Genomic DNA, 20,452 nt, shown 5'->3' with positions numbered 1-20,452 from the left:
AGTTGGGATGGTAGATGGCCCGCGGGCAAGAATGTAAAATGTCGTCAGGGCACGCGACCGACTGTCTTGGCGTCGCAGGGAAGGGACGAAACAGGCAAATGGTGCTTTGCTGTGAGAAAGGGAAATCCCCGTAAGAGTGTATTTATTATCACTTGTCTCTTTTTGAGGGATCCAAGTGCAGTAAGCAGTGCGGTGATGGAGCACATTTATCAGCGGGCAAGGCCTCCTTCCATTTGAGAGGAATTCTCAATTCTTGGCCGGCTGAAGTTGCTGGCTGGTTTGGATGCCCGCGCCCACTCATTCATTCACATGTGCCTTCCTTCTTGATGGTTCTTCCCGAGTCTGAGTTCCTTCATCACGGCGAACCCGTTCCTGCGAGGAGATCAACAACCCCAACTCCATTGCATGGCTCCATGATGCAACCTGGCATCGAAGTGGTTGGATTGCGAGTTCGAGGCTAGAGTGCAGGAATGTCTGCCTTTCACCTGCGGGCTGCCGTCGCCGGAGACCGCCCACCTATCGGGTTTGCCGCCGACCGGGTCTTCGGTCAAGGCAGGGAGGCCGATGCCAGGGAGACTGGGATCACTGGTTGCCTTCTGCATCACCTGGATATTTTTTCCACTTTACCGACTACTGTGGAGTAGATATCTGGTGAGTTGTCTTTGCAAACATGGTTGTGTTGTATCTGAAGGGCCCGCGGGGTTACTGCTCGGGCAAACCGACTTCAACGGCCGGGTCTTAGTTGTTTGCTGCATGCACCGTTGTCATCGGTGTTTCCGATTGGCTAGGCAACTGGAAGATCGAGATCCGGAGACAACCGACTGGAACGACGCAACGGCTTCTCTCCTGTTGATATGTGTACCTAACTTTAACTCCCTTGGATTCAAGGACGACCTACTCGCCGAATCCAGAAACAACATCGCATCTTGCAAAACACACACCACACATATTTGAACCCCATTCATCTCCAAGATTCACATGGTTTTCTCAATAGTTATTTATCACGGTGATAATTATATTAATAGTACGTGACAGATATCGTGACAATCATAAACACCACAACCATCTAGGCCGGGCTCTAAAAACAACGCTTCCGGACGCCTCGCTCTCTACTCGTGCATCTGGGAAAGGCAAACCCCCGCCTTTCCCAGCCGAGAAATGTACAAAAGAAAAACTCCTACCTCATCTTACCAACCCACCTGGTTTTTTTTTTTGGGTTTTCTCCTTCACTACTTCTTCATCAGCAATCATCCGCGGGTGGCATTCACACTCACCCATCCCCAAACCCCATACATCCCACAACACTCCTTCACTGAGTACCCGATGATGATATTCCTCCATTCCCCCTATCCCCCCCCTGCCACTCCCTCCCCTCCACAGGTAGATAGCCAGCCAGCCGGTAGCCGTGCCCTCTCAAATCGACTGAATCTTCCTCCTCCCCTTCTTCTCCTCCCTCTCCACCGCCCTCTCCACCCCCCTCCTCTGATCCCCCTCCAACCTCGCCAACCGCTCCCCCAACCGATCATCATGCACGTACGGCAGCCCCGACACATCTTGCTCTTGTGACTGCGCCTGTGACTGCGGCTGCACCAGCGCCGCGTACTCGGCCGGCACCGCCGCCAGCACCTGCTCCCGCACGTGCGCCGGCTGCGCCTCTAGCTGTGATTGGATGGCGTGCGCGGAGGACCGGGTCAGGTGGTGTGGGGTGAGCTGGTTGATGATGGAGATGCTTTCTTCGCGGGAGCGGGCGCGCGTGCGGGGGTAGGCCGGGGTTGGGGTGGTGGTGGTGGTGGTGGTGGCTATCGCGGTGGTGGTGGTGGGAGGTGTGGTGGTGGAAGAGGGTTGTTGTTGGTTGTACCAGTTGGGTTGGGGCTGGGTGTAGCCCATTTCGGGCTCGTCGCCGTCCCCGGGCACGTAGGAGCTGGTGTCGAAGAGGGCGTCGTTTTCGTCGAAGGCGACATTGATGCTGTCCCCTTCGAGGCTGTCCATCGGGAAGAGGTCGTAGAAGTTCTCTGGGTTCAGGAAATCGGGCGTCTGGTACGAGGCATCTCTGGCCCGCTTGCTCGAGTCGGGGGACGTGGAGGATTCGAGATCGTCGATGGCCCGCTTAGTTCCCCGCGTGGTCGGGGGCTCGTACTGGGCCTGCTGGGTGTCGCCGTCGACTCGCAGCCGCTGTGCAGGCCGTTGCTCGGCAGCCGATGAGCTGCCTTCCCCGTTGTCATAGTCGTAAGCCCGCTTCTGCCCCGCGCCTTGGGCCAAGCTGGTGGCATATGTGACGGAGGTACTAGCCGTAGCCTGCTGGGTCCCCTGCTGGGTCTCCTGTTGGGTTTCCATCAGGGTAGGCCGCCTGCTCTGCTTGGCGCGGCGCTTCAGGTGCATGAGCAGGTCCAGATCGCCCATGTGGATCCCGATGTGAGGGCCACCGCGGTTGTCCCTCGTTGCCGCCCGACCCTTGACTTGGAGGCTGAGGTGCTTCTCGACGAGCTTGTACCCAAGGCGCTGAGAGTGAGGAGGGATCATGTGCGGCATCGGTTCAATGCCGGTATAGATCTTCCTGGTCTGGGGACTCGCGTTGACGCTTTCGATATAGTCAGCCCGAGCCCTTTGCCCCGCTACCCAGTCGTCGTAAGCATGAATCATGTCGCCGTGATCCCGGGTGAGGGAAGCGGCGTTCCTGGTCTCGTGGTTGAAGATGCGCCGGTCGGGAAGGATCCTGAACCCCAGACGAGCCGCGCCGTGATGGATCAGATAGCCCAGATCGAACAACTTCTCGAAGCAGTGCAGGTGCATGTAGCCCGCGTTATGCATTGGGTCAAGCGTCTCGCCAGTCATGTCCGAAAACTCGTCAAAAGCTATCCGGAAGAAGCCCTTGAAGATGGTGTTCTGCTTGGCCGGACAATTCTTGTATCGGCATTTGGTCGATGCGCCCCTGTTCGCGTATCGGTCGTTCGACTGGGCCGCCACGTTCTGGATCCACAGCGTCAGCCTCCGTCCGGGAAGTGGATGCCCGATGCCGAGGAAGAAAGTGACGAGTTGGTCCGCGGTAAAGGTCAGAGCAGGCCTCAACTCGGCAAAGTGCTTGTAGTATCGAAACACGGGCTCCGGCTGCCTCGGACCTGGGACCAACGGACCCCACGAAGGTATCCTCGGGGCCCTGACGTAGAACCGCTGTGAGTCGTTGTTGGAGGAGGCCTTGCGGCTCCTCCTGTGGCTGATCCTGCCGCGATTGAGCGGATGAGGATAGTCTTGCGGTGCCAACAGGTCGCGTTGTGGGGGGTAAGCGGCATGGTTAGGCACGGGTGGTGGGAGGTTAATGGGAGGTAGACGCCTGATATCCTCCAGATTCATCGGCGGTGTTACGTCCTGGGGCAGAGGAAGCGGATAGCCGGGGGGTTGTGGCCCCATGGAATGCCGATATCGTGAGGCCTCGGCTGCTACGAACCGCTGCTGTGCCTGCGTGTTCGAATACGCGTCAAATTGCCCAACCGCGCGTTGGGCTAGTGACATGGGGTGGGCTGAGTTGTTGTATGGCTGGCTGTTGTATTGGTAGTGGTCGCCATAGCCCCCCTGCCCTCTCGTCGCCTGGCTAATGCCATTGCCCTGTCCCAGAAGAGGGCCAAGAGGGTATTGGCCCGTGTTGGAGTTCGTCGTATCAGGGAGTATATTGTCAACTCGACGAGGGTAAAAGAAGTCGTTATTTGGGACTGCAAGAGCAGGCTCTGGGATTTGTTCCTGAGGCGGCACAAAACTATGAAAGTTCGGCCCCGTCGAGATCCCAGGTGTGGGGAGATACGGTTGCGGGTCAGATACTCTCGTTGGCGCTGATGGTTGGCCGGCATTGGGAACCTCGCTGGCAATCAAAGGGTCGATTGGGGGAAGTGAGTAATCCGGTCCTGCGGGCTTTGTTTTTTCTTTGATGAGATCGGGAGCCTGAACAGGGTCGACCGGCAGAAGTGAGGTGTAATCCGATTCTGCGAGCCCTGGCTCTTCTTTGATGAAATCAGGAACCTCAGAAGGGTCGAGCGATAAGGTGAAAGTGGGTTGAGATGATGAAGGCTCTGGCGCTTGGTGAGGGTGGGAGGCAGCTATGACTGGGTCAGTCTTCGGAAAAGTAAGAGCGGACATGTCACTGGGGGCTGCGGGCGTTGGCGCTCCTTGAGAAGCGTCAGAGGCTTTGGGCGATTTGCCAAACAGTTCTTCATCGTCTTCACCTTTAATCCCATCGGTCGGGGTCGATTCAACAATGGCCGGAGGCGACGGAAACAGATTGTTACCGATGTCAAACCCAAGGTTGATATCGTTCAGGCCGACATCTTCATGGTGGAAGTCGGCTTCATCGAACTTTTCGTTGTAGTTGTCGTCATCCTCGTGGTTGCCATCCTCGTGGTCGCCATCCTCGTTGTCGTCATTTTCGCTGTCCTCATCCTCGCTGTCGAGGTCTTGGACATGGGCAACTCCATCGTTGCCTTGCGCCTCCTCGCGGAGATAGTCCTCGACATAATTGAAGGACGCGACAATAGTGTCTTCATATGGTTGGGCATAGTCACCCAGGTCCGGGTCGCTATACCCCCCAGTGTTGTTGTTCTGACTCATGGTGGAATGTCACCGTTTCGGGCTGGTTGCTCTGGCTGTGTATCCTAGATGTTCACACGAGAGAGCCGAAACGTGCTGAATAAAAAAAAAAAAAAGTTTAAGTAGCAGCTCTGCTGAACTACCTCTATTAGAAAGAGAAGAGAACGTATGTGGTGAATTAGGTCAATGAGTACAAGAAGAAGGGCGACACAATCCGGTTGTTCAGGCGGGGTGGGCTCTTATACTACTGTTCTTCTGTTCCACGCCCTCCACATCCTCCACGCCCTCCACGCCCCCGAACAATGGGGCGACGCTCGCCCCGAGGCCCGAGAAAAACAATGGCGTTGAGGGGCGGCAAAGCCATTGTGACGGAAACAAGACCGGCCGAATATTTTTGGCACGGGCACGAAAGAAGAGACAAGAGACAAAGCGGCAATCAGGACGCGCAGAGCAACTTTCAATAGGTATGCTTAAATTAAGCTCGAATAGAGACAAAGACAAGCGTTTTCCGTCTGGCGTACGGTTCCAGCACAATGTGGCCTGGAGACGAGTCGTCAGCATGTGGCTCCGAGAGTTGGGGTGAAAGCCATGTTTTATGTGACGAGCCAGGATCAGTAGAGAAAGCGTTGTCTCAACACAAGAGGTTCAGAACAGGTCTGTGAAATGCGTTCATTTCATCACGTAGGCTGCGGCGGTCGGGAAAACGACGAAGAATGACGAGAAATGGACTTACCAGACGATGGGTTAGTGACTCGGCAGGCACCTACTTGGTTGGCAACTCCAGCAAACAGAGCTGCCTGGAATCCGTCATCGTAATGACAGTCCTCAAGAGGGTAACGTTAGCCGAAGCTATTGCCTGGTTGTTGAGTTTTCCGCCATCGACTTCAAGGACCTTTGCCTCGAAAGTCGAGATAAAGGTTGTTGAGAAATGTGCGGATGCCTTGGGTGGTGAAATTTTCCGTTGTGGAGCTCTTCTCTTTTCGGTCGGGGCCCGGCCCGGTGTGAAAATGCGGGTCTGTCTCTGGGCCAAAATTTCCATTGGGCATGGGCGTTCGTATTTCAAGTGTGTGAGCATCATTACAGATTACAAGTACTCCTGGCGTAAGTATGGAATTGGGATGGTGGAGCAAGTCACAACCAAGTTATTCATCGTACTAAGGGTGCTGCTATCTAACCCCCCATATATACCGGAACCTCTTGTTTGTAATAGTTCGTATGGACGGCCGTCTTGTTTCCCACCTTATCCAATCGGCCACGCTTCCGCCTCTCTGCGCGCTTCACATCGTCTAGCGCCTTCTTGCGTGCCAAGAGAAGTGCTCGCTGCTGGGATTGTGGTAAATGCATGAGACTCATCTGATCCCCTGTGCGCAGTTGAGCGAATTGAGTGGTAAGGGCTTGCTCCTTGCGGTCTCTTTTTGTGAGCGCCTGACGGTCAGGTTTATTTTGCTGGGCAGTAAGAAGAGCGGATGGGCCATCGGATGGCCCAGCAAGCGACTTTTCCTCTCGCAGCCTGCTCTTTGAAGTGGGTTCGACGTAGGAACGGTGGGCGAGGAGCTTCCCGGATGGCAACCGGAGCGTACGATCGTCTGGATGGCTCCGGCCTTCTGGGCTATGTTGACCGATTAATTCCATATCATAGAATCCGGCCATCTCCTCGGTCACGTTGAAGCGACAATGGCCCATCGACGTCATGTGCTGCTGCACGGCCTCGATCGTCCGACGGCGCTTCCCGCAGCAGATGCATTCCCGGTAGCTGAAGATGACCATATGGAGGAACCAAATTAACGTTTGGAGATCCACTACCAATAAGGATTGGAAGGGTATGACGAGGCTGTGTGCTTGGTGCATGTGTGATAGGTTCTCATCCAAGTCCTTGCTGGTCTGGTTGCAGAAGAGGCACTCCTCGGCGACGAATTCGAACGCGTCCTTCTCGTCAGAGGATGTGTCGCTTTCTGATTCTTCATCGTAGCTCTCCTCTTCAGCCGTTGGTGACCCGGATCTTGAAGACGATTTCCCGCCTTGTGTTGTGCGGCCAGTTGAAGGTTTGATAGGTGCACTGCTTGGTGGGGTAATGATAGTCCCAGGCTCTGCGACTCGACAACGAATCTTGTACACACTAAATAAATGTCAATGCTAAAACCCAAGAGGAAAAGAAAGGCAGAGGGGCACTGGCGTAATTCGACAAAGAATGTGAAAGGTGAAAAACTTACTGCCATTCACTTTTCGCATGCTGCCGCTTTTCCTCAGCGGTATCAAAGGATAAATCGCAGAGAAGGCATTCTAGTAACGCCCGGCTCGGGGCGGGACTCGCCGAGGTGGGGTCTTCCATTATTGTGATGCTGATGTGATTTACGTCCTCTTAGAGCTGCTGTTTTGACGAGGGGAGGGTCTTGAGAATGGGGAGAGCGATGACGAAGAGCTTTAGGGAGTGAGTTAGTTAGTAATGAAAGAAATGAGTTCCTCTCATTGCTTAGGATGCTGTCTCTTATATTCATTCATCAAGCAATCATCGAGGAACAGGTGATATGGTATGATTCATAATGAGTTTGCCCGAACGGCAGGTAACTAGAGGCTAAGCCGCTTCTGGGCCCGTCGAACTGACTCAAATGCGGATATGCCGGCTTGGCTCCCTCTGGCCAAAAAAAGGCGAACTTGAAAGGGGAGCAAAAGTCAAGAAAAAAGTCACAAGTAAAACAAACCAAGAAAAGGAAAAGAGGCAAAGGAAACCGAGCAAAACAAACCAAATAAAAGAAATCGAGTAAAGCAAAAAGTAGACTTCGGGCTTCCGAATGGTTTTCTTTTCGTTCCTCTAGTCGAAGGTTTCGCCGGCACCTACACTTGGTAGGCTGGAGTTTGGCTTTTTTTGCCCATGGGGTGCTTGGCAATCTGAGGTTTAACAATGCCTCGACAGCTGAGCATCCAGAGCCGGGCTGAGTTGCTCTGGAGTGTCTGGGCTGGCGGGGTCCGGCGATCGTGGGTAAGGTGTTTTCATGAGATTACGGGCCCGAATTACATGATTGATATAGTGCCTGATGAACACACTATACGAGACAGGAGAGTTAGGCTTGCGGGGATGAGGTTGCGTACGGGTACTCACCTCGGTGACGAGGAGACTTCTGTTGGTGATAGCACATTACCCCTCCGTCCATGTTGGTATCATCGAGTTGTGGTGCTCGTGACCACAGTCACCCCGGTTTCGTTCTTCTCTACTACTGATTGAGGACTCGGAGGGGAATTGTTGTACTTCTCGGTGTTGATACGAAGTATTGCGAGCGAGGCCCGTAATTGCCCCGCACCTGCAATGGCCATTTCTCCATGCATTTCTGAGACTTCGAGTGCAGCGGAAACGGGACCGGCGCGCCAGTGCCTGATGAGGTAAGTTTCGGCGGGGACCTGACCTGCCATGTGCGGGGGTGCAGCGCCGAGCCAGGGGTTTTAGTTAGGTCAGGGTCTGTCGGTCCTCGTAACTGATGACATGCCCCACCAAACCTGTGCGTGCCATCTGGCGACATACCCGCTGTGACCACAACCACCGTTAGGTTCCAGGTTACCAAGTGCTGCTCCTTGGCTCCTGGCTAAATACCATCCCACCCACAACCAACGTTACGTCACAAGGGCAACAATCAAAAGCCCGCACTACGACCGCCTACCACCGGCGAACGATTGAAGGCCGGCGTGACCGGGGCATCTCGCGCCCGAGGCAACCGACTTTTGCATGACTGCTCGCCCGTGAACGACCCGCCAGACTGCGCAGGGTTCAGTGTTTAGTGTTCAGCGTTTCCGTGGCGTTCCACACCCACACCTCCCGCTTCTTCCCCACGACGACCGCCTAAAACATTGCGCGACACCGACGACGACATGGCTGCGCTCAGCCCCGAATTGCAGGGGCAGCTCGAGGACCTGGATAGGGAGCTTGAGGTGCGTCAACACGTGCTGCAGTTTTCTCTTCCTCCCTTGGTTCCCTGCGGGCAGGCCTCGAAATACACATGCCGGATCTCGTGTCCGTCATAGTTGGCTGTCGCAGCGGAACTGGGCCGGGACATCGCCGCTTGGCTTGTTCATCTGTCGCTTTCTTGCGTGCCTCGCTGACATGTTGCTATCTGCAGGAGGGCGATATCACACAGAAAGGGTATGGCTGTCTACTTCCCACACCCAGTCCCCGAGCGCCGGGACTCTGTTAACATTCCTTAACATTCCTACCCCGCTGACGAGAGCAACGCGCTAACAATGTGTCCCCCTTATCCCCAGGTACCAGAAACGGCGCACCCAGTTAATGTCGCAGTATGGATTTGGCGACATGCCTGCCCTGAAGTTGGGCGGCCTACGCATCCATTCCCCTGACGACTATGAGGGACCGCCCTCCGATCACCGGGCCGCTTCGCTCGCGGCCTTGAATTCTAGCGACGCGGATGCCCAGCGTCGCGGGTCCGTGGGTTCGACAAGCGAATACCGGGCCCAGTCTCCGTACTTGAATATAGATTCGCACCCTGCGTCCCTACTTGCTCCGGGGGGACCAATGGCCGAGCAACGGCCGAATATCCGTCAGCACGACTCATTATTTCTCTCAGCCCCCGCCCCCGACCCTTCCACTCGGACAGGCACTATGGTATCAGGGGACTATGCCTTCAATCCGGAGCAGCAGCCAGGGTATGCGGACCAGCACCAGCAGAACATGTATGACAGTAGGACCGGGACATTGCTGGATTCGCAGGCATACTTTTCAGATTTTGCCGGCCAGTCGTATGATCCAGCCGCCACAGGGGAGTATGGAGGACCTCAACGATACTCAGCGAGCGATGCCTTCTCCCCCACGGCAGCAATGGCACCGCCCATGCTCACAGCGAACGATTTGCCGCCGCTAGACGCTCTTCAGTTCCAGCCGCCGCTCGAGCCGCGCGAGGTCCCCTTCGCCATTCACGACCCCCACGACGAGACCATCCCCATGTCTAACTTTGACAACATCGCAGCCGTGCTCAGACACCGTGGGCGCACCTCGGCGAAACTTCCAGCCTACTGGGTGTTGGACAGCAAAGGAAAAGAGATTGCATCCATCACATGGGACAAGTTGGCTATGAGGGCCGAGAAAGTCGCGCAAGTGATTCGTGACAAGAGTTCTCTGTACCGTGGGGATCGTGTTGCGCTTATCTACCGCGATGCCGAAATCATCGACTTCGCCATTGCCTTGCTAGGGTGTTTCATCGCTGGCGTAGTTGCGGTGCCCATAAATGAGCTCCAGGACTATCAGAAGCTGAACCTGATCCTGACCTCTACGCAAGCCCATCTGGCGCTGACAACCGACAACAATCTCAAGGCCTTCCAGCGCGACATCACCGCCCAGAAGCTTAATTGGCCCAAGGGAGTTGAGTGGTGGAAGACGAACGAGTTCGGCAGTTACCACCCCAAGCGGAAAGACGACGTTCCTCCGTTATCTGTCCCGGATTTGGCATACATTGAGTTCTCCCGGGCGCCCACGGGTGATTTGAGGGGCGTTGTTCTTAGTCACCGGACCATCATGCATCAGATGGCTTGTCTCAGTGCCATCATTTCTACTGCGCCAGGAAATGGGCCTGCCGACACGTTCAATAGGAATCTCCGCGATAAGAATGGCCGGCTGATAGGCGGTGGCGCGAGCAGCGAGATTTTGCTGTCCTATTTGGATGCACGTCAGGGAATTGGCATGATCCTTGGTGTTCTTTTGACCGTTTACGGGGGCCACACCACCGTCTGGCTGGAGAGCAAGGCCGTAGACGTCCCTGGTCTTTACGCCCACCTCATTACCAAATACAAGCCTACGGTTATGGTTGCAGACTATCCTGGTCTGAGACGAGCAGCCTACAACTACCAGGCCGATCCGATGGCGACGAGGAACTTTAAGAAAGGCATGGACCCCAACTTTCAGACCGTCAAGCTTTGCCTCGTCGACACGCTCACCGTCGATAGCGAGTTTAACGAACTTCTTACCGATCGCTGGTTCCGCCCCCTGCGCAATACGCGATCCAAGGAGATAGTGGCGCCTATGCTTTGCCTGCCCGAACATGGTGGCATGCTGATCGGTGTCCGTGACTGGCTGGGCGGCGAAGAGCGTATGGGCTGCCCCCTTAAGCTCGATCTAGGTTCCGAAGGTACACCGGAGGATGAGAAGGAGAAGGAGGAGGAAAAACCGACGCCTTCAAACGGGTTCTCGACCCTGCTTGGCCAAAGTACAACTACCGCCAAGGAGGAGCGCGCTAAAATGGAGCTCAGTGAGGTCCTTCTTGATAGGGAAGCCCTAAAAACAAACGAGGTGCTGGTTGTTGCTATCGGCGACGAAGTTGGCAAGCGGGCTTTGACCGAGCCGGGAACCATCCGTATCGGCGCTTTCGGTTATCCGATTCCCGATGCCACACTCGCCATCGTTGATCCTGAAAATGGTCTGCTCGCTTCGCCCAACACAGTCGGCGAGATTTGGGTCGATTCTCCGTCCTTGTCCGGTGGCTTTTGGGCATTGCCAAAGCACACAGAGCAGATCTTCCACGCCCGACCCTACAAATTTGAGCCTGGTGATCCTACCCCCACAGCGATAGAACCCGAGTTTCTCAGGACAGGCCTCCTGGGTACCATCATAGAAGGCAAGATTTTCGTCCTTGGTCTGTACGAGGACCGAATTCGGCAGAAGGTGGAGTGGGTTGAGGACGGGGGCCTCGAGAACGCCGAGCACCGCTACTTTTTCGTCCAGCACATTGTTGTCAGCATCATGAAGAATGTGCCAAAGATGTTTGATTGCTCCGCATTCGACGTCTTTGTCAACGAGGAACATCTTCCAGTTGTTGTGCTCGAATCGCCGGCCGCATCCACGGCCCCTACCGCGAGTGGCGGGCCGCCGCGGCAACTGGACACCGCACTGCTCGATTCTCTTGCGGAGAGGTGTATGGACGTCTTGTTGCAAGAGCACAACCTCCGCGTCTATTGCGTCTTGATCACGGCGCCTAATGCTCTGCCTAGGGTGCTCAAGAACGGGCGCCGTGAGATTGGCAATATGCTGTGCAGGAGAGAATTCGACCAGGGTAACCTCCCATGTGTCCACGTCAAATTTGCGGTTGAGCACGCAGTCTTGAATTTGCCTGTGGGCGTTGACCCCGTTGGCGGCATCTGGTCGCCGATCGCAACTCTTTCCCGCGGAGATCTTCTCTCTCCAGCGGACAAGCAGTATTCAGGCATTGACCGTAGAGAGGTCGTCATCGATGACCGGACATCCACACCACTCAACAACTTTTCGAGCATCACCGACCTCATTCAGTGGCGTGTAGCCAGACAGCCTGAGGAGTTGTCGTTTTGCACCATCGACGGCCGAGGAAAAGAGGGCAAAGGTGTGACATGGAAGAAGTTCGACATGAAGGTCGCCGCCGTTGCCGTTTATCTGAAGAACAAGGTGAAGCTCAGGGCCGGCGACCACGTTGTTCTCATGTACACACATTCCGAGGATTTCGTCTTTGCCATCCACGCCTGCATCAACCTGGGTGTCGTCGTCATCCCTCTGGCACCCATGGATCAGAACCGTTTGTCGGAGGATGTTCCGGCCTTTTTGCACTTGGTGTCGGAATATCGCGTGCGGGCCGTCCTGGTGAACCAGGAGGTGGACCATCTGCTGAAGGTGAAATCCGTTTCACAGCATGTTAAGCAAACGGCACAGGTGCTCAAAGTTACCATCCCCAGCACATACAATACCAGTAAACCGCCAAAGCAGAATAGCGGCTTACGAGATCTCGGGATCACCATGGATCCTGCTTGGATCCAGCCTGGCTACCCAGTTGTCATCTGGACGTACTGGACCCCCGACCAGCGGCGACTGGCCGTGCAGCTCGGCCACGACACGATCCTCGGTATGTGCAAGGTGCAGAAGGAGACTTGCCAGATGACCAGCTCTCGACCAGTCTTGGGGTGTGTGAGGAGCACAACCGGCCTGGGCTTTATCCACACATGCCTCATGGGTATTTACATCGGCACCCCTACTTACCTCCTCTCACCCGTCGAGTTCGCCCAGAGCCCCGCGTCGCTCTTCTTGATCCTATCGCGGTACAAGATTAAAGACACGTACGCCACCCCTCAAATGCTGGATCATGCTATGAGCATGATGCCTGGGAAGGGATTTACTCTACACGAACTGAAGAATATGATGATTTCGGCCGACGCCCGGCCCCGAGTCGACGTATTCCAAAAGGTCCGCATGCACTTTGCGGCAACGGGTCTCGACCGGACGGCCATCAACACGGTGTACTCGCACATCTTGAACCCCATGATCGCCTCGCGGTCCTACATGTGCATCGAGCCCATGGAATTGTGGCTGGACCCTAAGGCGCTGCGGCGCGGACTTATCTTTGTGACGGACCAGGAGCGGGAGCCCAAGGCGCTGCTTGTTCAGGACTCGGGTATGGTGCCGGTGTCGACACAGATTGCCATTGTCAACCCCGAGAGCCGGGAGTTGTGCATGGAGGGCGAGTATGGTGAAATCTGGGTCGACTCCGAGGCGTGCGTGAAGGGCTTCTACGGATCGCAGGATCCATTTGATGTGGAGCGGTTTGATGGGAGGACTGTCGAGGACCCGAGTATCCGGTACGTGCGCACCGGCGATCTCGGGTTCCTCCACAGCGTGCGGCGGCCAATCGGGCCTGGCGGCGCGATAGTTGACATGCAGGTGCTGTTTGTGTTGGGCAACATTGGGGAGACGTTCGAGATCAATGGCTTGAGCCACTTCCCCATGGATATTGAGACTTCGGTAGAACGGTGCCATCGCAACATCGTGCCGAACGGATGGTGAGTGCTGGGTCCATAACTGCCTTGCGTTGAGTTGAGCTGACCGTGTTTCTAGTGCAATCTTCCAAGCCGGTGGCTTGATCGTGGTACTGGTCGAAGTCGCCCGCAAATCTTACCTCGCCTCCATAGTCCCCGTCATCGTAAACGCCATCCTCAACGAGCATCAGATTGTAGTGGATATCGTTGCCTTCGTCAACAAGGGCGACTTCCCGCGCAGCCGCCTCGGCGAGAAACAGCGCGGCAAAATCCTTGCAGGCTGGGTCAGCCGCAAGCTGCGCACTATGGCCCAGTTCAGCATCAAAGACAACAGCCGCGAACCCTTCGGCGCGCCGGCGGCCGCCGGAGGCGACCATGCTTCCACCCTCAGCGGCCCCACCCTCGACGACCCCCACCGCGCCAGCCTGGGCAGCTTCCGCAGCTCCAGCGGCGGGCCCTTCCCCGGCCACGGCGGTGGCGCAAACAGCTCCCTCCGCAACGTCGAACCCGCCCCGCACCTCCTGGAGCAGCAGCAGCAGCGCGCGCTGGAACATCCGCAGATGTACCACCACCATCAGCCGGGGTACGACGACAGGTCCATGACCATGAACAGCATGACCGTGGCCGGCACCGTGACCCCGGGCCCCGTCGAGATGCCCGCCGACGAGAATCAGATCGGAGTCGCCGCGCCGTTTGACAACGACCAGACACCGACTAGAGGCTACGCCCAGCAGCAGCAACAACAACAACCACCGCCCTCGCGCGGCGGTATGCTCGCCACGCCGGCGCTGCATGGGTTCGAGCTGCCGGACTTTGACCAGTTTGTGGGGCGTGACGAGCAAGGCGGCGGGGGGAGTGCGGTGCCGCCTCCGGGCTCGTCTCATGGCAGACCGGGGACGGGGACGGAGACGGGGACAGGGGCGGGGATTGGTGGGGCCATGCCGCCGCAGATTCGGCTGCCGGGAGTGGATGGGCGTGAGTCGTTGGATGATTGGGACTTGAGGCCTGGGAGTGGGGGACACGGTGCTGGTGCTGGAGCTGGGCGAGGGCCGGGTGGTGGTGCTGGTGCTGCTGGTGGTGGAGGGGAGGAGGATGATTGGAGAGCGGACGCGTACATGTCTATGAACCTGGCCGGGACGCTCGGGGGGAAGTGAGTGATGTGGGGTTGGGGACGTAGATGCGGTCGTGGTGGTGGGTGGGTGGTGTGTTGGCTTGTGGCCTTACTTTTCGCGGGTGGGTGTGGGATCTATTTGCTATAGGGTTGCTTGCTTGCTTGGAATAGGGTTGATGATGTCTTGGGAATGGGTCTCTCAGGATATGGGATGGTGAGTAGGGGAGCGGGTCTTGGGTGATTAGGGAATGTCTAGTTAGAGGATGATGGGGGTTGATGAGCACCATGGTTGTTGGCAGATGATAATGTTGTTATACCATATAGGGCAGGGGTTCGTTATTAGATTTTACAGTTATGCTTCTTTCATTCATCGCCTTTGTTGAGTTCTTGTTTGAGGACTCGAGCCGTCGTCCATTCCAGTCCCCACATGCGAGTGAGAAACCCGTCCCAGCAACCCCTGCAAAGTCCGAAATCCGTCGTCTGATGCATCGACGCGAACTTGGCGTCAGATGCCGAGATGGCTCAGGGGCATCACGCTATACGCACATCAGACGGTGGAGACGGAGAGAAATCAATAGTTAGCGTTGACGTGTCCCGAGACCCCGACGGTGAAGCAAGGCCGGACATCTCCGTTGTTGGTGTTGGGGTTAACGTTAGTTCTGCCGTTGGTAGCATGGCTGCAGCCAGCACTTAGGTACACTAATACCACCAACAACAATACCAAGTCACCAACACACACACCAACACGGTCAATAGATCACCCCACCACACTTCCCCCAACCAACAGAAACTGCCCTCTGTGAGGGGAGCGCGCACAAATATGCAAGATCCCCCGCCCGGCTTGTCGCCCGCGAGGATGATGGGGTGATGCAGTACGAGGCATGTATGTACATACATCACTAGTCTAGTTAATGCAGCAATGTCGCGATGTAATGCAGCGCAAGCTGAGGTGACCGGACCTGAAAAAGAAAAAAAGAGAAAAATAAAAAAAGAGAAAGATAAGAAAAGAGAAAGATAAAAAAAGATAAAAAAAAAGATAAAAAAAAAGAAAGAGAAAAATAAAAAAGGGCCCCATCCGATCCCCACCCATCTTCTGCCTGGAACGGGCTGACGGGCGCAGTTGACGATCGCCGGGCATGCTGTAACCCACACCACACCGAGGGAAACGCGCCTGTGCAGCAGCGGCACGGCGATGCGCAGTTCAATTCCCTGCAGCAAAGCTGTCCTGCTGTCTTCGTATGGAGCACCGGCGGCGGGTTCTCGCTTTTCTGGGCCGTCTGTCCCCTCTTGGGTAGCGCACGTGCAGCCGCGGGACTCGGAGGGAAGAGGAAATCGGCGAATTGGACGAGCGGGTGTGGGTGGATTGTGTGCGTCTGAATGATCGAGCGTGGAATTATTGCTGAGGTCAGAACGCCAAATGAGGAAGGGGGGGGTTCGTGAGGTTCGATGCAACGTTGGTGGACGGACATGCTCGGCATTGGCCCCCACTCGACGAGTCCTCGAGCCCCCCTCCCTGCTCAGATCTTTCATCTTGCCCTGTGAGGATTGTTCGTCCGAGTCGGGGCTGCGCGCTTAGCCTCGACTCCACGGGCTGTGCCGCCGAGAGCGTGGGCCGGCGGGAGGCAGGAACCTGGCAGGAGCAGCCTGGAGGTGCATTGGAGGACAGGCAGGTGCAGGACAGGCACAAGGCCACGGGTACCTCTCGCAGTCTTTGCTGCAGCAGCACAGACAGACCTGAACTTGACAGGGCAGTTGCAGTTACTTCCCCCCGGTCTTCTCGGTTGATCCGGGTTGTTTGCTGCGTTTGCCGCGTTTGCTTTCTTTCACCTTTCTTCCCCCCCGCCTCATTCCTTTGCGCCTGCTTCCAATATCCCAATATCCCACAACATACCCTTCGAAAAGATTGCCGCGCGGAAACTGCAATTGATGGAGTAGCGAACCGGCCCAAAACGGACGACGAACCTGGAACCATGGCGCCGTGGCTGGGCCCCGCAATCACAAGCGTCGCTCATGGCTCTGAATGAGCACGGATCATGGACTTTCTCCCACACCCCACGTCTGGCGTTGAGGCTCTTGACATACCCTTCGTCGCCGACACGCCCTTTGTATTCGGCTCTGACTTTTGGGACTTCCCCAAGCTGCACGGCTTCGGCGATCAATGGGCCAGCCTTCCCGCACCCCGTTTGGCATCTCTCGCCCAGTCGTGGCTCTACTTCGGCACCATCTCCGAGTTCCTTGGCAGGCCGATCGACTATCGCGAATTCCAGGTCTCGCGGAGCGTATCAGGGAAGCCCCTGCTTCCGCTGCTCAACGAGTGGCTCACCGCACACGCCATCAACACCAACGGCTTGACGATACAGGATGCCGACGATTACGAAGACAAGAAGCTGGTGCTTTACGAACATTCCCGTTTTCTCGAGGCCGTCCTCCGGCTCGCCGAAGACTTTGACAAGGTGTCGCAGAGCCATGTTAAGCCCATCCCGACCATTATCCTCTCCGTCAAGGTGTTGTGCATCACCCTGAGGGGCGTGCTGTGGGATTTGGCTCGGGGCGACATCGACGAGACTCTTAGGCCATGGCCCTCACCCGCCACTCGCATGCGCCGCGAGATAGCGCCGGCGAAAGATGCACCGGGGAAGCAGACCATTTCGCCCAGCGCGCAGTTGATGCTAGACGTATTGCGCCTACGCGGCTGGTGCCCACTCTACGCCCGGAAGGTTCTCACTCAATATAATTACGCCCTCGCTTACTATTTTACCCGCCTCTTCCGGACCTACTCTCCGGGACTCAGCCACCGCAACTGCTCCGACGACGAGTGCGTCGCCAGCAACGCCGATATCTTCAGCTATGTTCCGAAGCATGCCCGCCGGGGTTGCCTATGCCAGCCAAAGGCCGCCCCGATGGATCAGATCCGGGCCATTATCGAGGATGGAGGGATACCCCTGATCCGTCTCAGAGGGTCTTCGAAGAAGGGGGTCAGGATGGAAGTTGTCAGGATGACCGCCCAGACACGCTTTGTGGTCGTTTCCCACGTATGGTCTGACGGGATAGGCAATGCGCATACCAACGCCCTACCCGAATGCCAATTACGGCGTCTTCATGCTCATATGAGCGAGCTTAAACCTTTGAAACAAACTCGGGACAGGGACGGGGACCTTGATTTTAACCTCCTGAGCTCACTTGACACAGGCTTCCAGGCGGCCACCGCACGCAGTCCAAATTACCTCTGGATCGATGCTTTGTGCATGCCTCCTGGTGGATCGACCGCCTTCCTACGACTTCGGGCCATCAATAAATTGCCCGCTGTCTATGAAGCCGCCGACCGAATTCTGGTTTTGGACTCGACGCTGGAGCGGACATCGGTAGTGGATTCGGACAGCGTTGAACAATTCGCGAGATTCGCAGTGAGTCCGTGGATGGGGAGGTCCTGGACCTTTCAGGAGGCAGCTCTGGCGTCAGCATGCGAGGTTCAGTGCGCCGATGGCACGTTCGACGGCTTTTCACCGCAACCCAAACAGAGGCTATCCTCATCCACCGCGACTGCTAGACGGCGACGGCTTGCTTGGCTGGAGGCTCTTACTCGTCCTGCGGATTGGATCGGGAGAGTGGTATTCCGGAAGTCGCAGAACGAGCCCATGCAGTTATTGAACAGCACCTCAACCATGGGCGTCGGCATCGAGACATCGGTGGTCAAGAGCCTCACCCGATCCCTGAGGGAGGAGTTCCGCTCAGGGTTTGCGAACGGCGTGAAGCCTAACCGCGCTGCCGTGGGCGAGGGCAGGCTAGCCCCTGACTTTTGTACACTCTTCGTACAGGTCTGGAATGAACTCAGCAAAAGGGCGGCAACGGTGCCGGGAGACATGCATATCATCATGGCCAGCCTACTTGGCTTCCACACTGAGCCGATCATGCGGCTGACGAAATCAGCCGACCGCATGTCGTGCATCTTGCGGAGCATGGACGGCATCCCTATGTCTTTGCTTTTCAACATCAACGGGCCGCGCCATAAGCCGACGAGGAATCACCGGGATCGCTGGCTCCCGCTGTACCCCTCGAGGCAAAAGTTGACCTTTGGGTCAACCTTCACTAATATCCGATCCATCAACGACGACTTATACCTGCCGAATAATAGCGTGAGTCGGGAGAAAGTGGTTGTCTTGGTCTGCACCGGTGAAGTCGACCCGTTTTCGAGCTGCACTTTCACTCTGCGGGACACTTCCTCAGGAGAGCAGTACTCCGTGGTAGTTCACCGACAGGAGGGGGAAATGGACGAGTTTGCGACGCCGGAGGCTGGCCCCTATTGCATCGCCATCCAACTGGACCCGGAACTCGGTAGCCTGCCGGATGGCCACATTGATGGTCTAGGAGCTATCCCCAAGACATATGCGGGCGCCTTATTCCGCGTCCGGCGAGTCGTGACGAACGTCAGGAAACTCTATTATCACAACCTTGAAACAGATTACGAAAATTCATTCGAATTGGTCGAAGACCAAATGTACGAGACCCGCGACCTGGAGACGGCGAGCAAGCGAACCACGAACTACCTCGACGGCAATCTCGCCTCCGCATTCTCGAATCACCATCGGGGCATTCTACGAACAGTATACGACTGTCCCTTGACAGTCTCTTCTTACTCGCCTAGGAAGGCAGACGGCGTCACCTGGCCACTGAAAGAGGGCCCTACCCTGCTCGCTCAACAGCTCCCCGAGACCTGGCAAACGGTCATCGAGCGAGGTTAGTTCCCCCTCAACCCCCTATCGTTCGCTCCCCTAGCTAACTTTCCTCCCCCCCCAGAACCAGCAACCTATCCCCTCCCCCTCCCAATCCGCCCCTCCTTCACCGAAGCAGTCAGCCCCGTATCCGCCTACCTCGGCATCACCGCCATCGACGGGCTCGTGGCATCAGGCTGCGTCGGCCTCGCCATCGCAATCTGCGCCACCATGTTCTCCCGCCTCGCCCTACTCGCCCAAGCAGCCGTCATCGCCAAGCTGGTCCTGCACTCCCTCTTTCTCATGCAGATGTTCCTCTTCCCGGGGATCGAAGTCCGCCTCATCTGGGACAGTCTGCACCTCGCGCTCGTCGCGCTGTACACCTTCTCGCGCGTGAGCTCGCCCGCCCCCGGCGGCGGGGTTGGTAGGATGGACGCGCTGGACTGGTCGTTCATCGCTTGGGGGTTCCTGGGGCATGCTGTAGATTTTGGGGCGCGCTTGGCTATTCGCTGGGTGGTGGTGCCGCGCCTGTTTGAGAAATATCTCCGGTCGTTTGATGGGGACGCGTTTCGGGATGAAAAACATGGGGGAAAGGGTGGTGGTACTGTGGGGGCGGCAGGAGCACGGAGACGGGGGTGGTTTTCCCGGGCGCGGTTAAAGCTTGGAGCTGGGTTTGGAGGTGGTCACCAGTATCAGGAACAGGCGCAGCTGGATAGGGAGATGCATCCGCGAAACCGTGATGCCATGCCGGCTGGGCGACCAGAGCAGCATTTACTTGGGGATATGGAGGGACATGTTTAATTGGGGTTTATTGTAAGAAAGGTATGGGTGAACGGTTGGGTTACACGTCGGGATACCATTGGGAGGCAAGATACCTGGGGTTAGGGGGTTTTCTGATTTGAGGAGCTGGATCTGGCTGGCTGGCGTTGGATGTAATAAACATAGTTGCACGATAACGTTAATCAAAAGATGGAGTGGTCAATGAGACAGTAATTTCACAAGAACATCCATCATCAGACCAAGGACAGACGGAGTATTAAAGAGTGTATTGTACTACCTCACATGTGATTACCTTACCGTATATACCACCAACAACGACCACGGTCGCCCCCAAATGCATCATCTGCTATGCTGTGCTGTGCTCCCGCCGGGCAATGCCATGTATGCAAATGGGTATGTGAAGTACAGTATCTGACAGGATGAGTGGTATGATGACATGACAACATCGACAACCAACAAGAATGAGAAAAACCGCAATCTTCCCTGGAAGAAAAAAGACACGAAAAACATGGTG

The 20,452-nt window shown here is 56.3% G+C and overlaps 4 protein-coding genes across 4 annotated transcripts; 2 read left to right on the top strand and 2 right to left on the bottom strand.

The window, feature by feature from the left end:
- Nucleotides 1-246: 246 nt before the first annotated feature.
- On the bottom strand, nt 247-4,593 carry F5144DRAFT_591336 (uncharacterized protein; the record flags this gene model as incomplete). The annotated part of the gene is made up of 5 exons (XM_066790259.1): nt 247-270; nt 486-605; nt 1,534-3,453; nt 3,487-3,900; nt 3,946-4,593. 5 exons carry the CDS (start codon nt 4,591-4,593, stop codon nt 247-249), a joined length of 3,126 nt encoding a protein of 1,041 aa, XP_066644342.1.
- A 1,075-nt stretch (nt 4,594-5,668) lies between these two features.
- F5144DRAFT_566145 (C2H2 type zinc-finger-domain-containing protein) lies at nt 5,669-7,381 on the bottom strand. The gene is made up of 2 exons (XM_066788541.1): nt 6,783-7,381; nt 5,669-6,688 (listed from the first exon to the last, which is right to left on the bottom strand). Exons 1-2 carry the CDS (start codon nt 6,899-6,901, stop codon nt 5,743-5,745), a joined length of 1,065 nt encoding a protein of 354 aa, XP_066644341.1. The 5' UTR covers nt 6,902-7,381; the 3' UTR covers nt 5,669-5,742.
- A 677-nt stretch (nt 7,382-8,058) lies between these two features.
- On the top strand, nt 8,059-14,794 carry F5144DRAFT_566142 (uncharacterized protein). Its single transcript, XM_066788540.1, has 4 exons — nt 8,059-8,490; nt 8,679-8,701; nt 8,821-13,362; nt 13,418-14,794. The coding sequence occupies exons 1-4, from the start codon at nt 8,431-8,433 to the stop codon at nt 14,490-14,492; spliced, it is 5,700 nt and encodes a 1,899-aa protein (XP_066644340.1). The 5' UTR covers nt 8,059-8,430; the 3' UTR covers nt 14,493-14,794.
- Nucleotides 14,795-16,231: 1,437 nt separating this feature from the next.
- Nucleotides 16,232-20,184, top strand: F5144DRAFT_163801 (uncharacterized protein). Its single transcript, XM_066782568.1, has 2 exons — nt 16,232-19,183; nt 19,244-20,184. Exons 1-2 carry the CDS (start codon nt 16,483-16,485, stop codon nt 19,957-19,959), a joined length of 3,417 nt encoding a protein of 1,138 aa, XP_066644339.1. The 5' UTR covers nt 16,232-16,482; the 3' UTR covers nt 19,960-20,184.
- The last annotated feature ends 268 nt before the right edge of the window (nt 20,185-20,452 follow it).

This window comes from Chaetomium tenue (genome assembly GCF_020726465.1).
Source record: "Chaetomium tenue strain MPI-SDFR-AT-0079 chromosome Unknown F5144scaffold_3, whole genome shotgun sequence".
Classification (NCBI taxonomy): Eukaryota; Fungi; Ascomycota; class Sordariomycetes; order Sordariales; family Chaetomiaceae; genus Chaetomium; species Chaetomium tenue.
This window is presented reverse-complemented; position numbering and strand designations above follow the sequence as displayed.

Excerpts from the sequence above, each read along its gene's own strand:
- F5144DRAFT_566145 (XM_066788541.1), bottom strand. The coding sequence starts at position 6,901 with ATGGAAGACCCCACCTCGGCGAGTCCCGCCCCGAGCCGGGCGTTACTA. Across the intron at positions 6,689-6,782 it reads CATGCGAAAAGTGAATGGCA|TGTGTACAAGATTCGTTGTC; the intron begins GTAAGTTTTTCA and ends ACATTTATTTAG.
- F5144DRAFT_566142 (XM_066788540.1), top strand. The coding sequence starts at position 8,431 with ATGGCTGCGCTCAGCCCCGAATTGCAGGGGCAGCTCGAGGACCTGGAT. Across the intron at positions 8,491-8,678 it reads ACCTGGATAGGGAGCTTGAG|GAGGGCGATATCACACAGAA; the intron begins GTGCGTCAACAC and ends TGCTATCTGCAG. Across the intron at positions 8,702-8,820 it reads GGCGATATCACACAGAAAGG|GTACCAGAAACGGCGCACCC; the intron begins GTATGGCTGTCT and ends CCTTATCCCCAG.
- F5144DRAFT_163801 (XM_066782568.1), top strand. The coding sequence starts at position 16,483 with ATGGACTTTCTCCCACACCCCACGTCTGGCGTTGAGGCTCTTGACATA. Across the intron at positions 19,184-19,243 it reads GCAAACGGTCATCGAGCGAG|AACCAGCAACCTATCCCCTC; the intron begins GTTAGTTCCCCC and ends CTCCCCCCCCAG.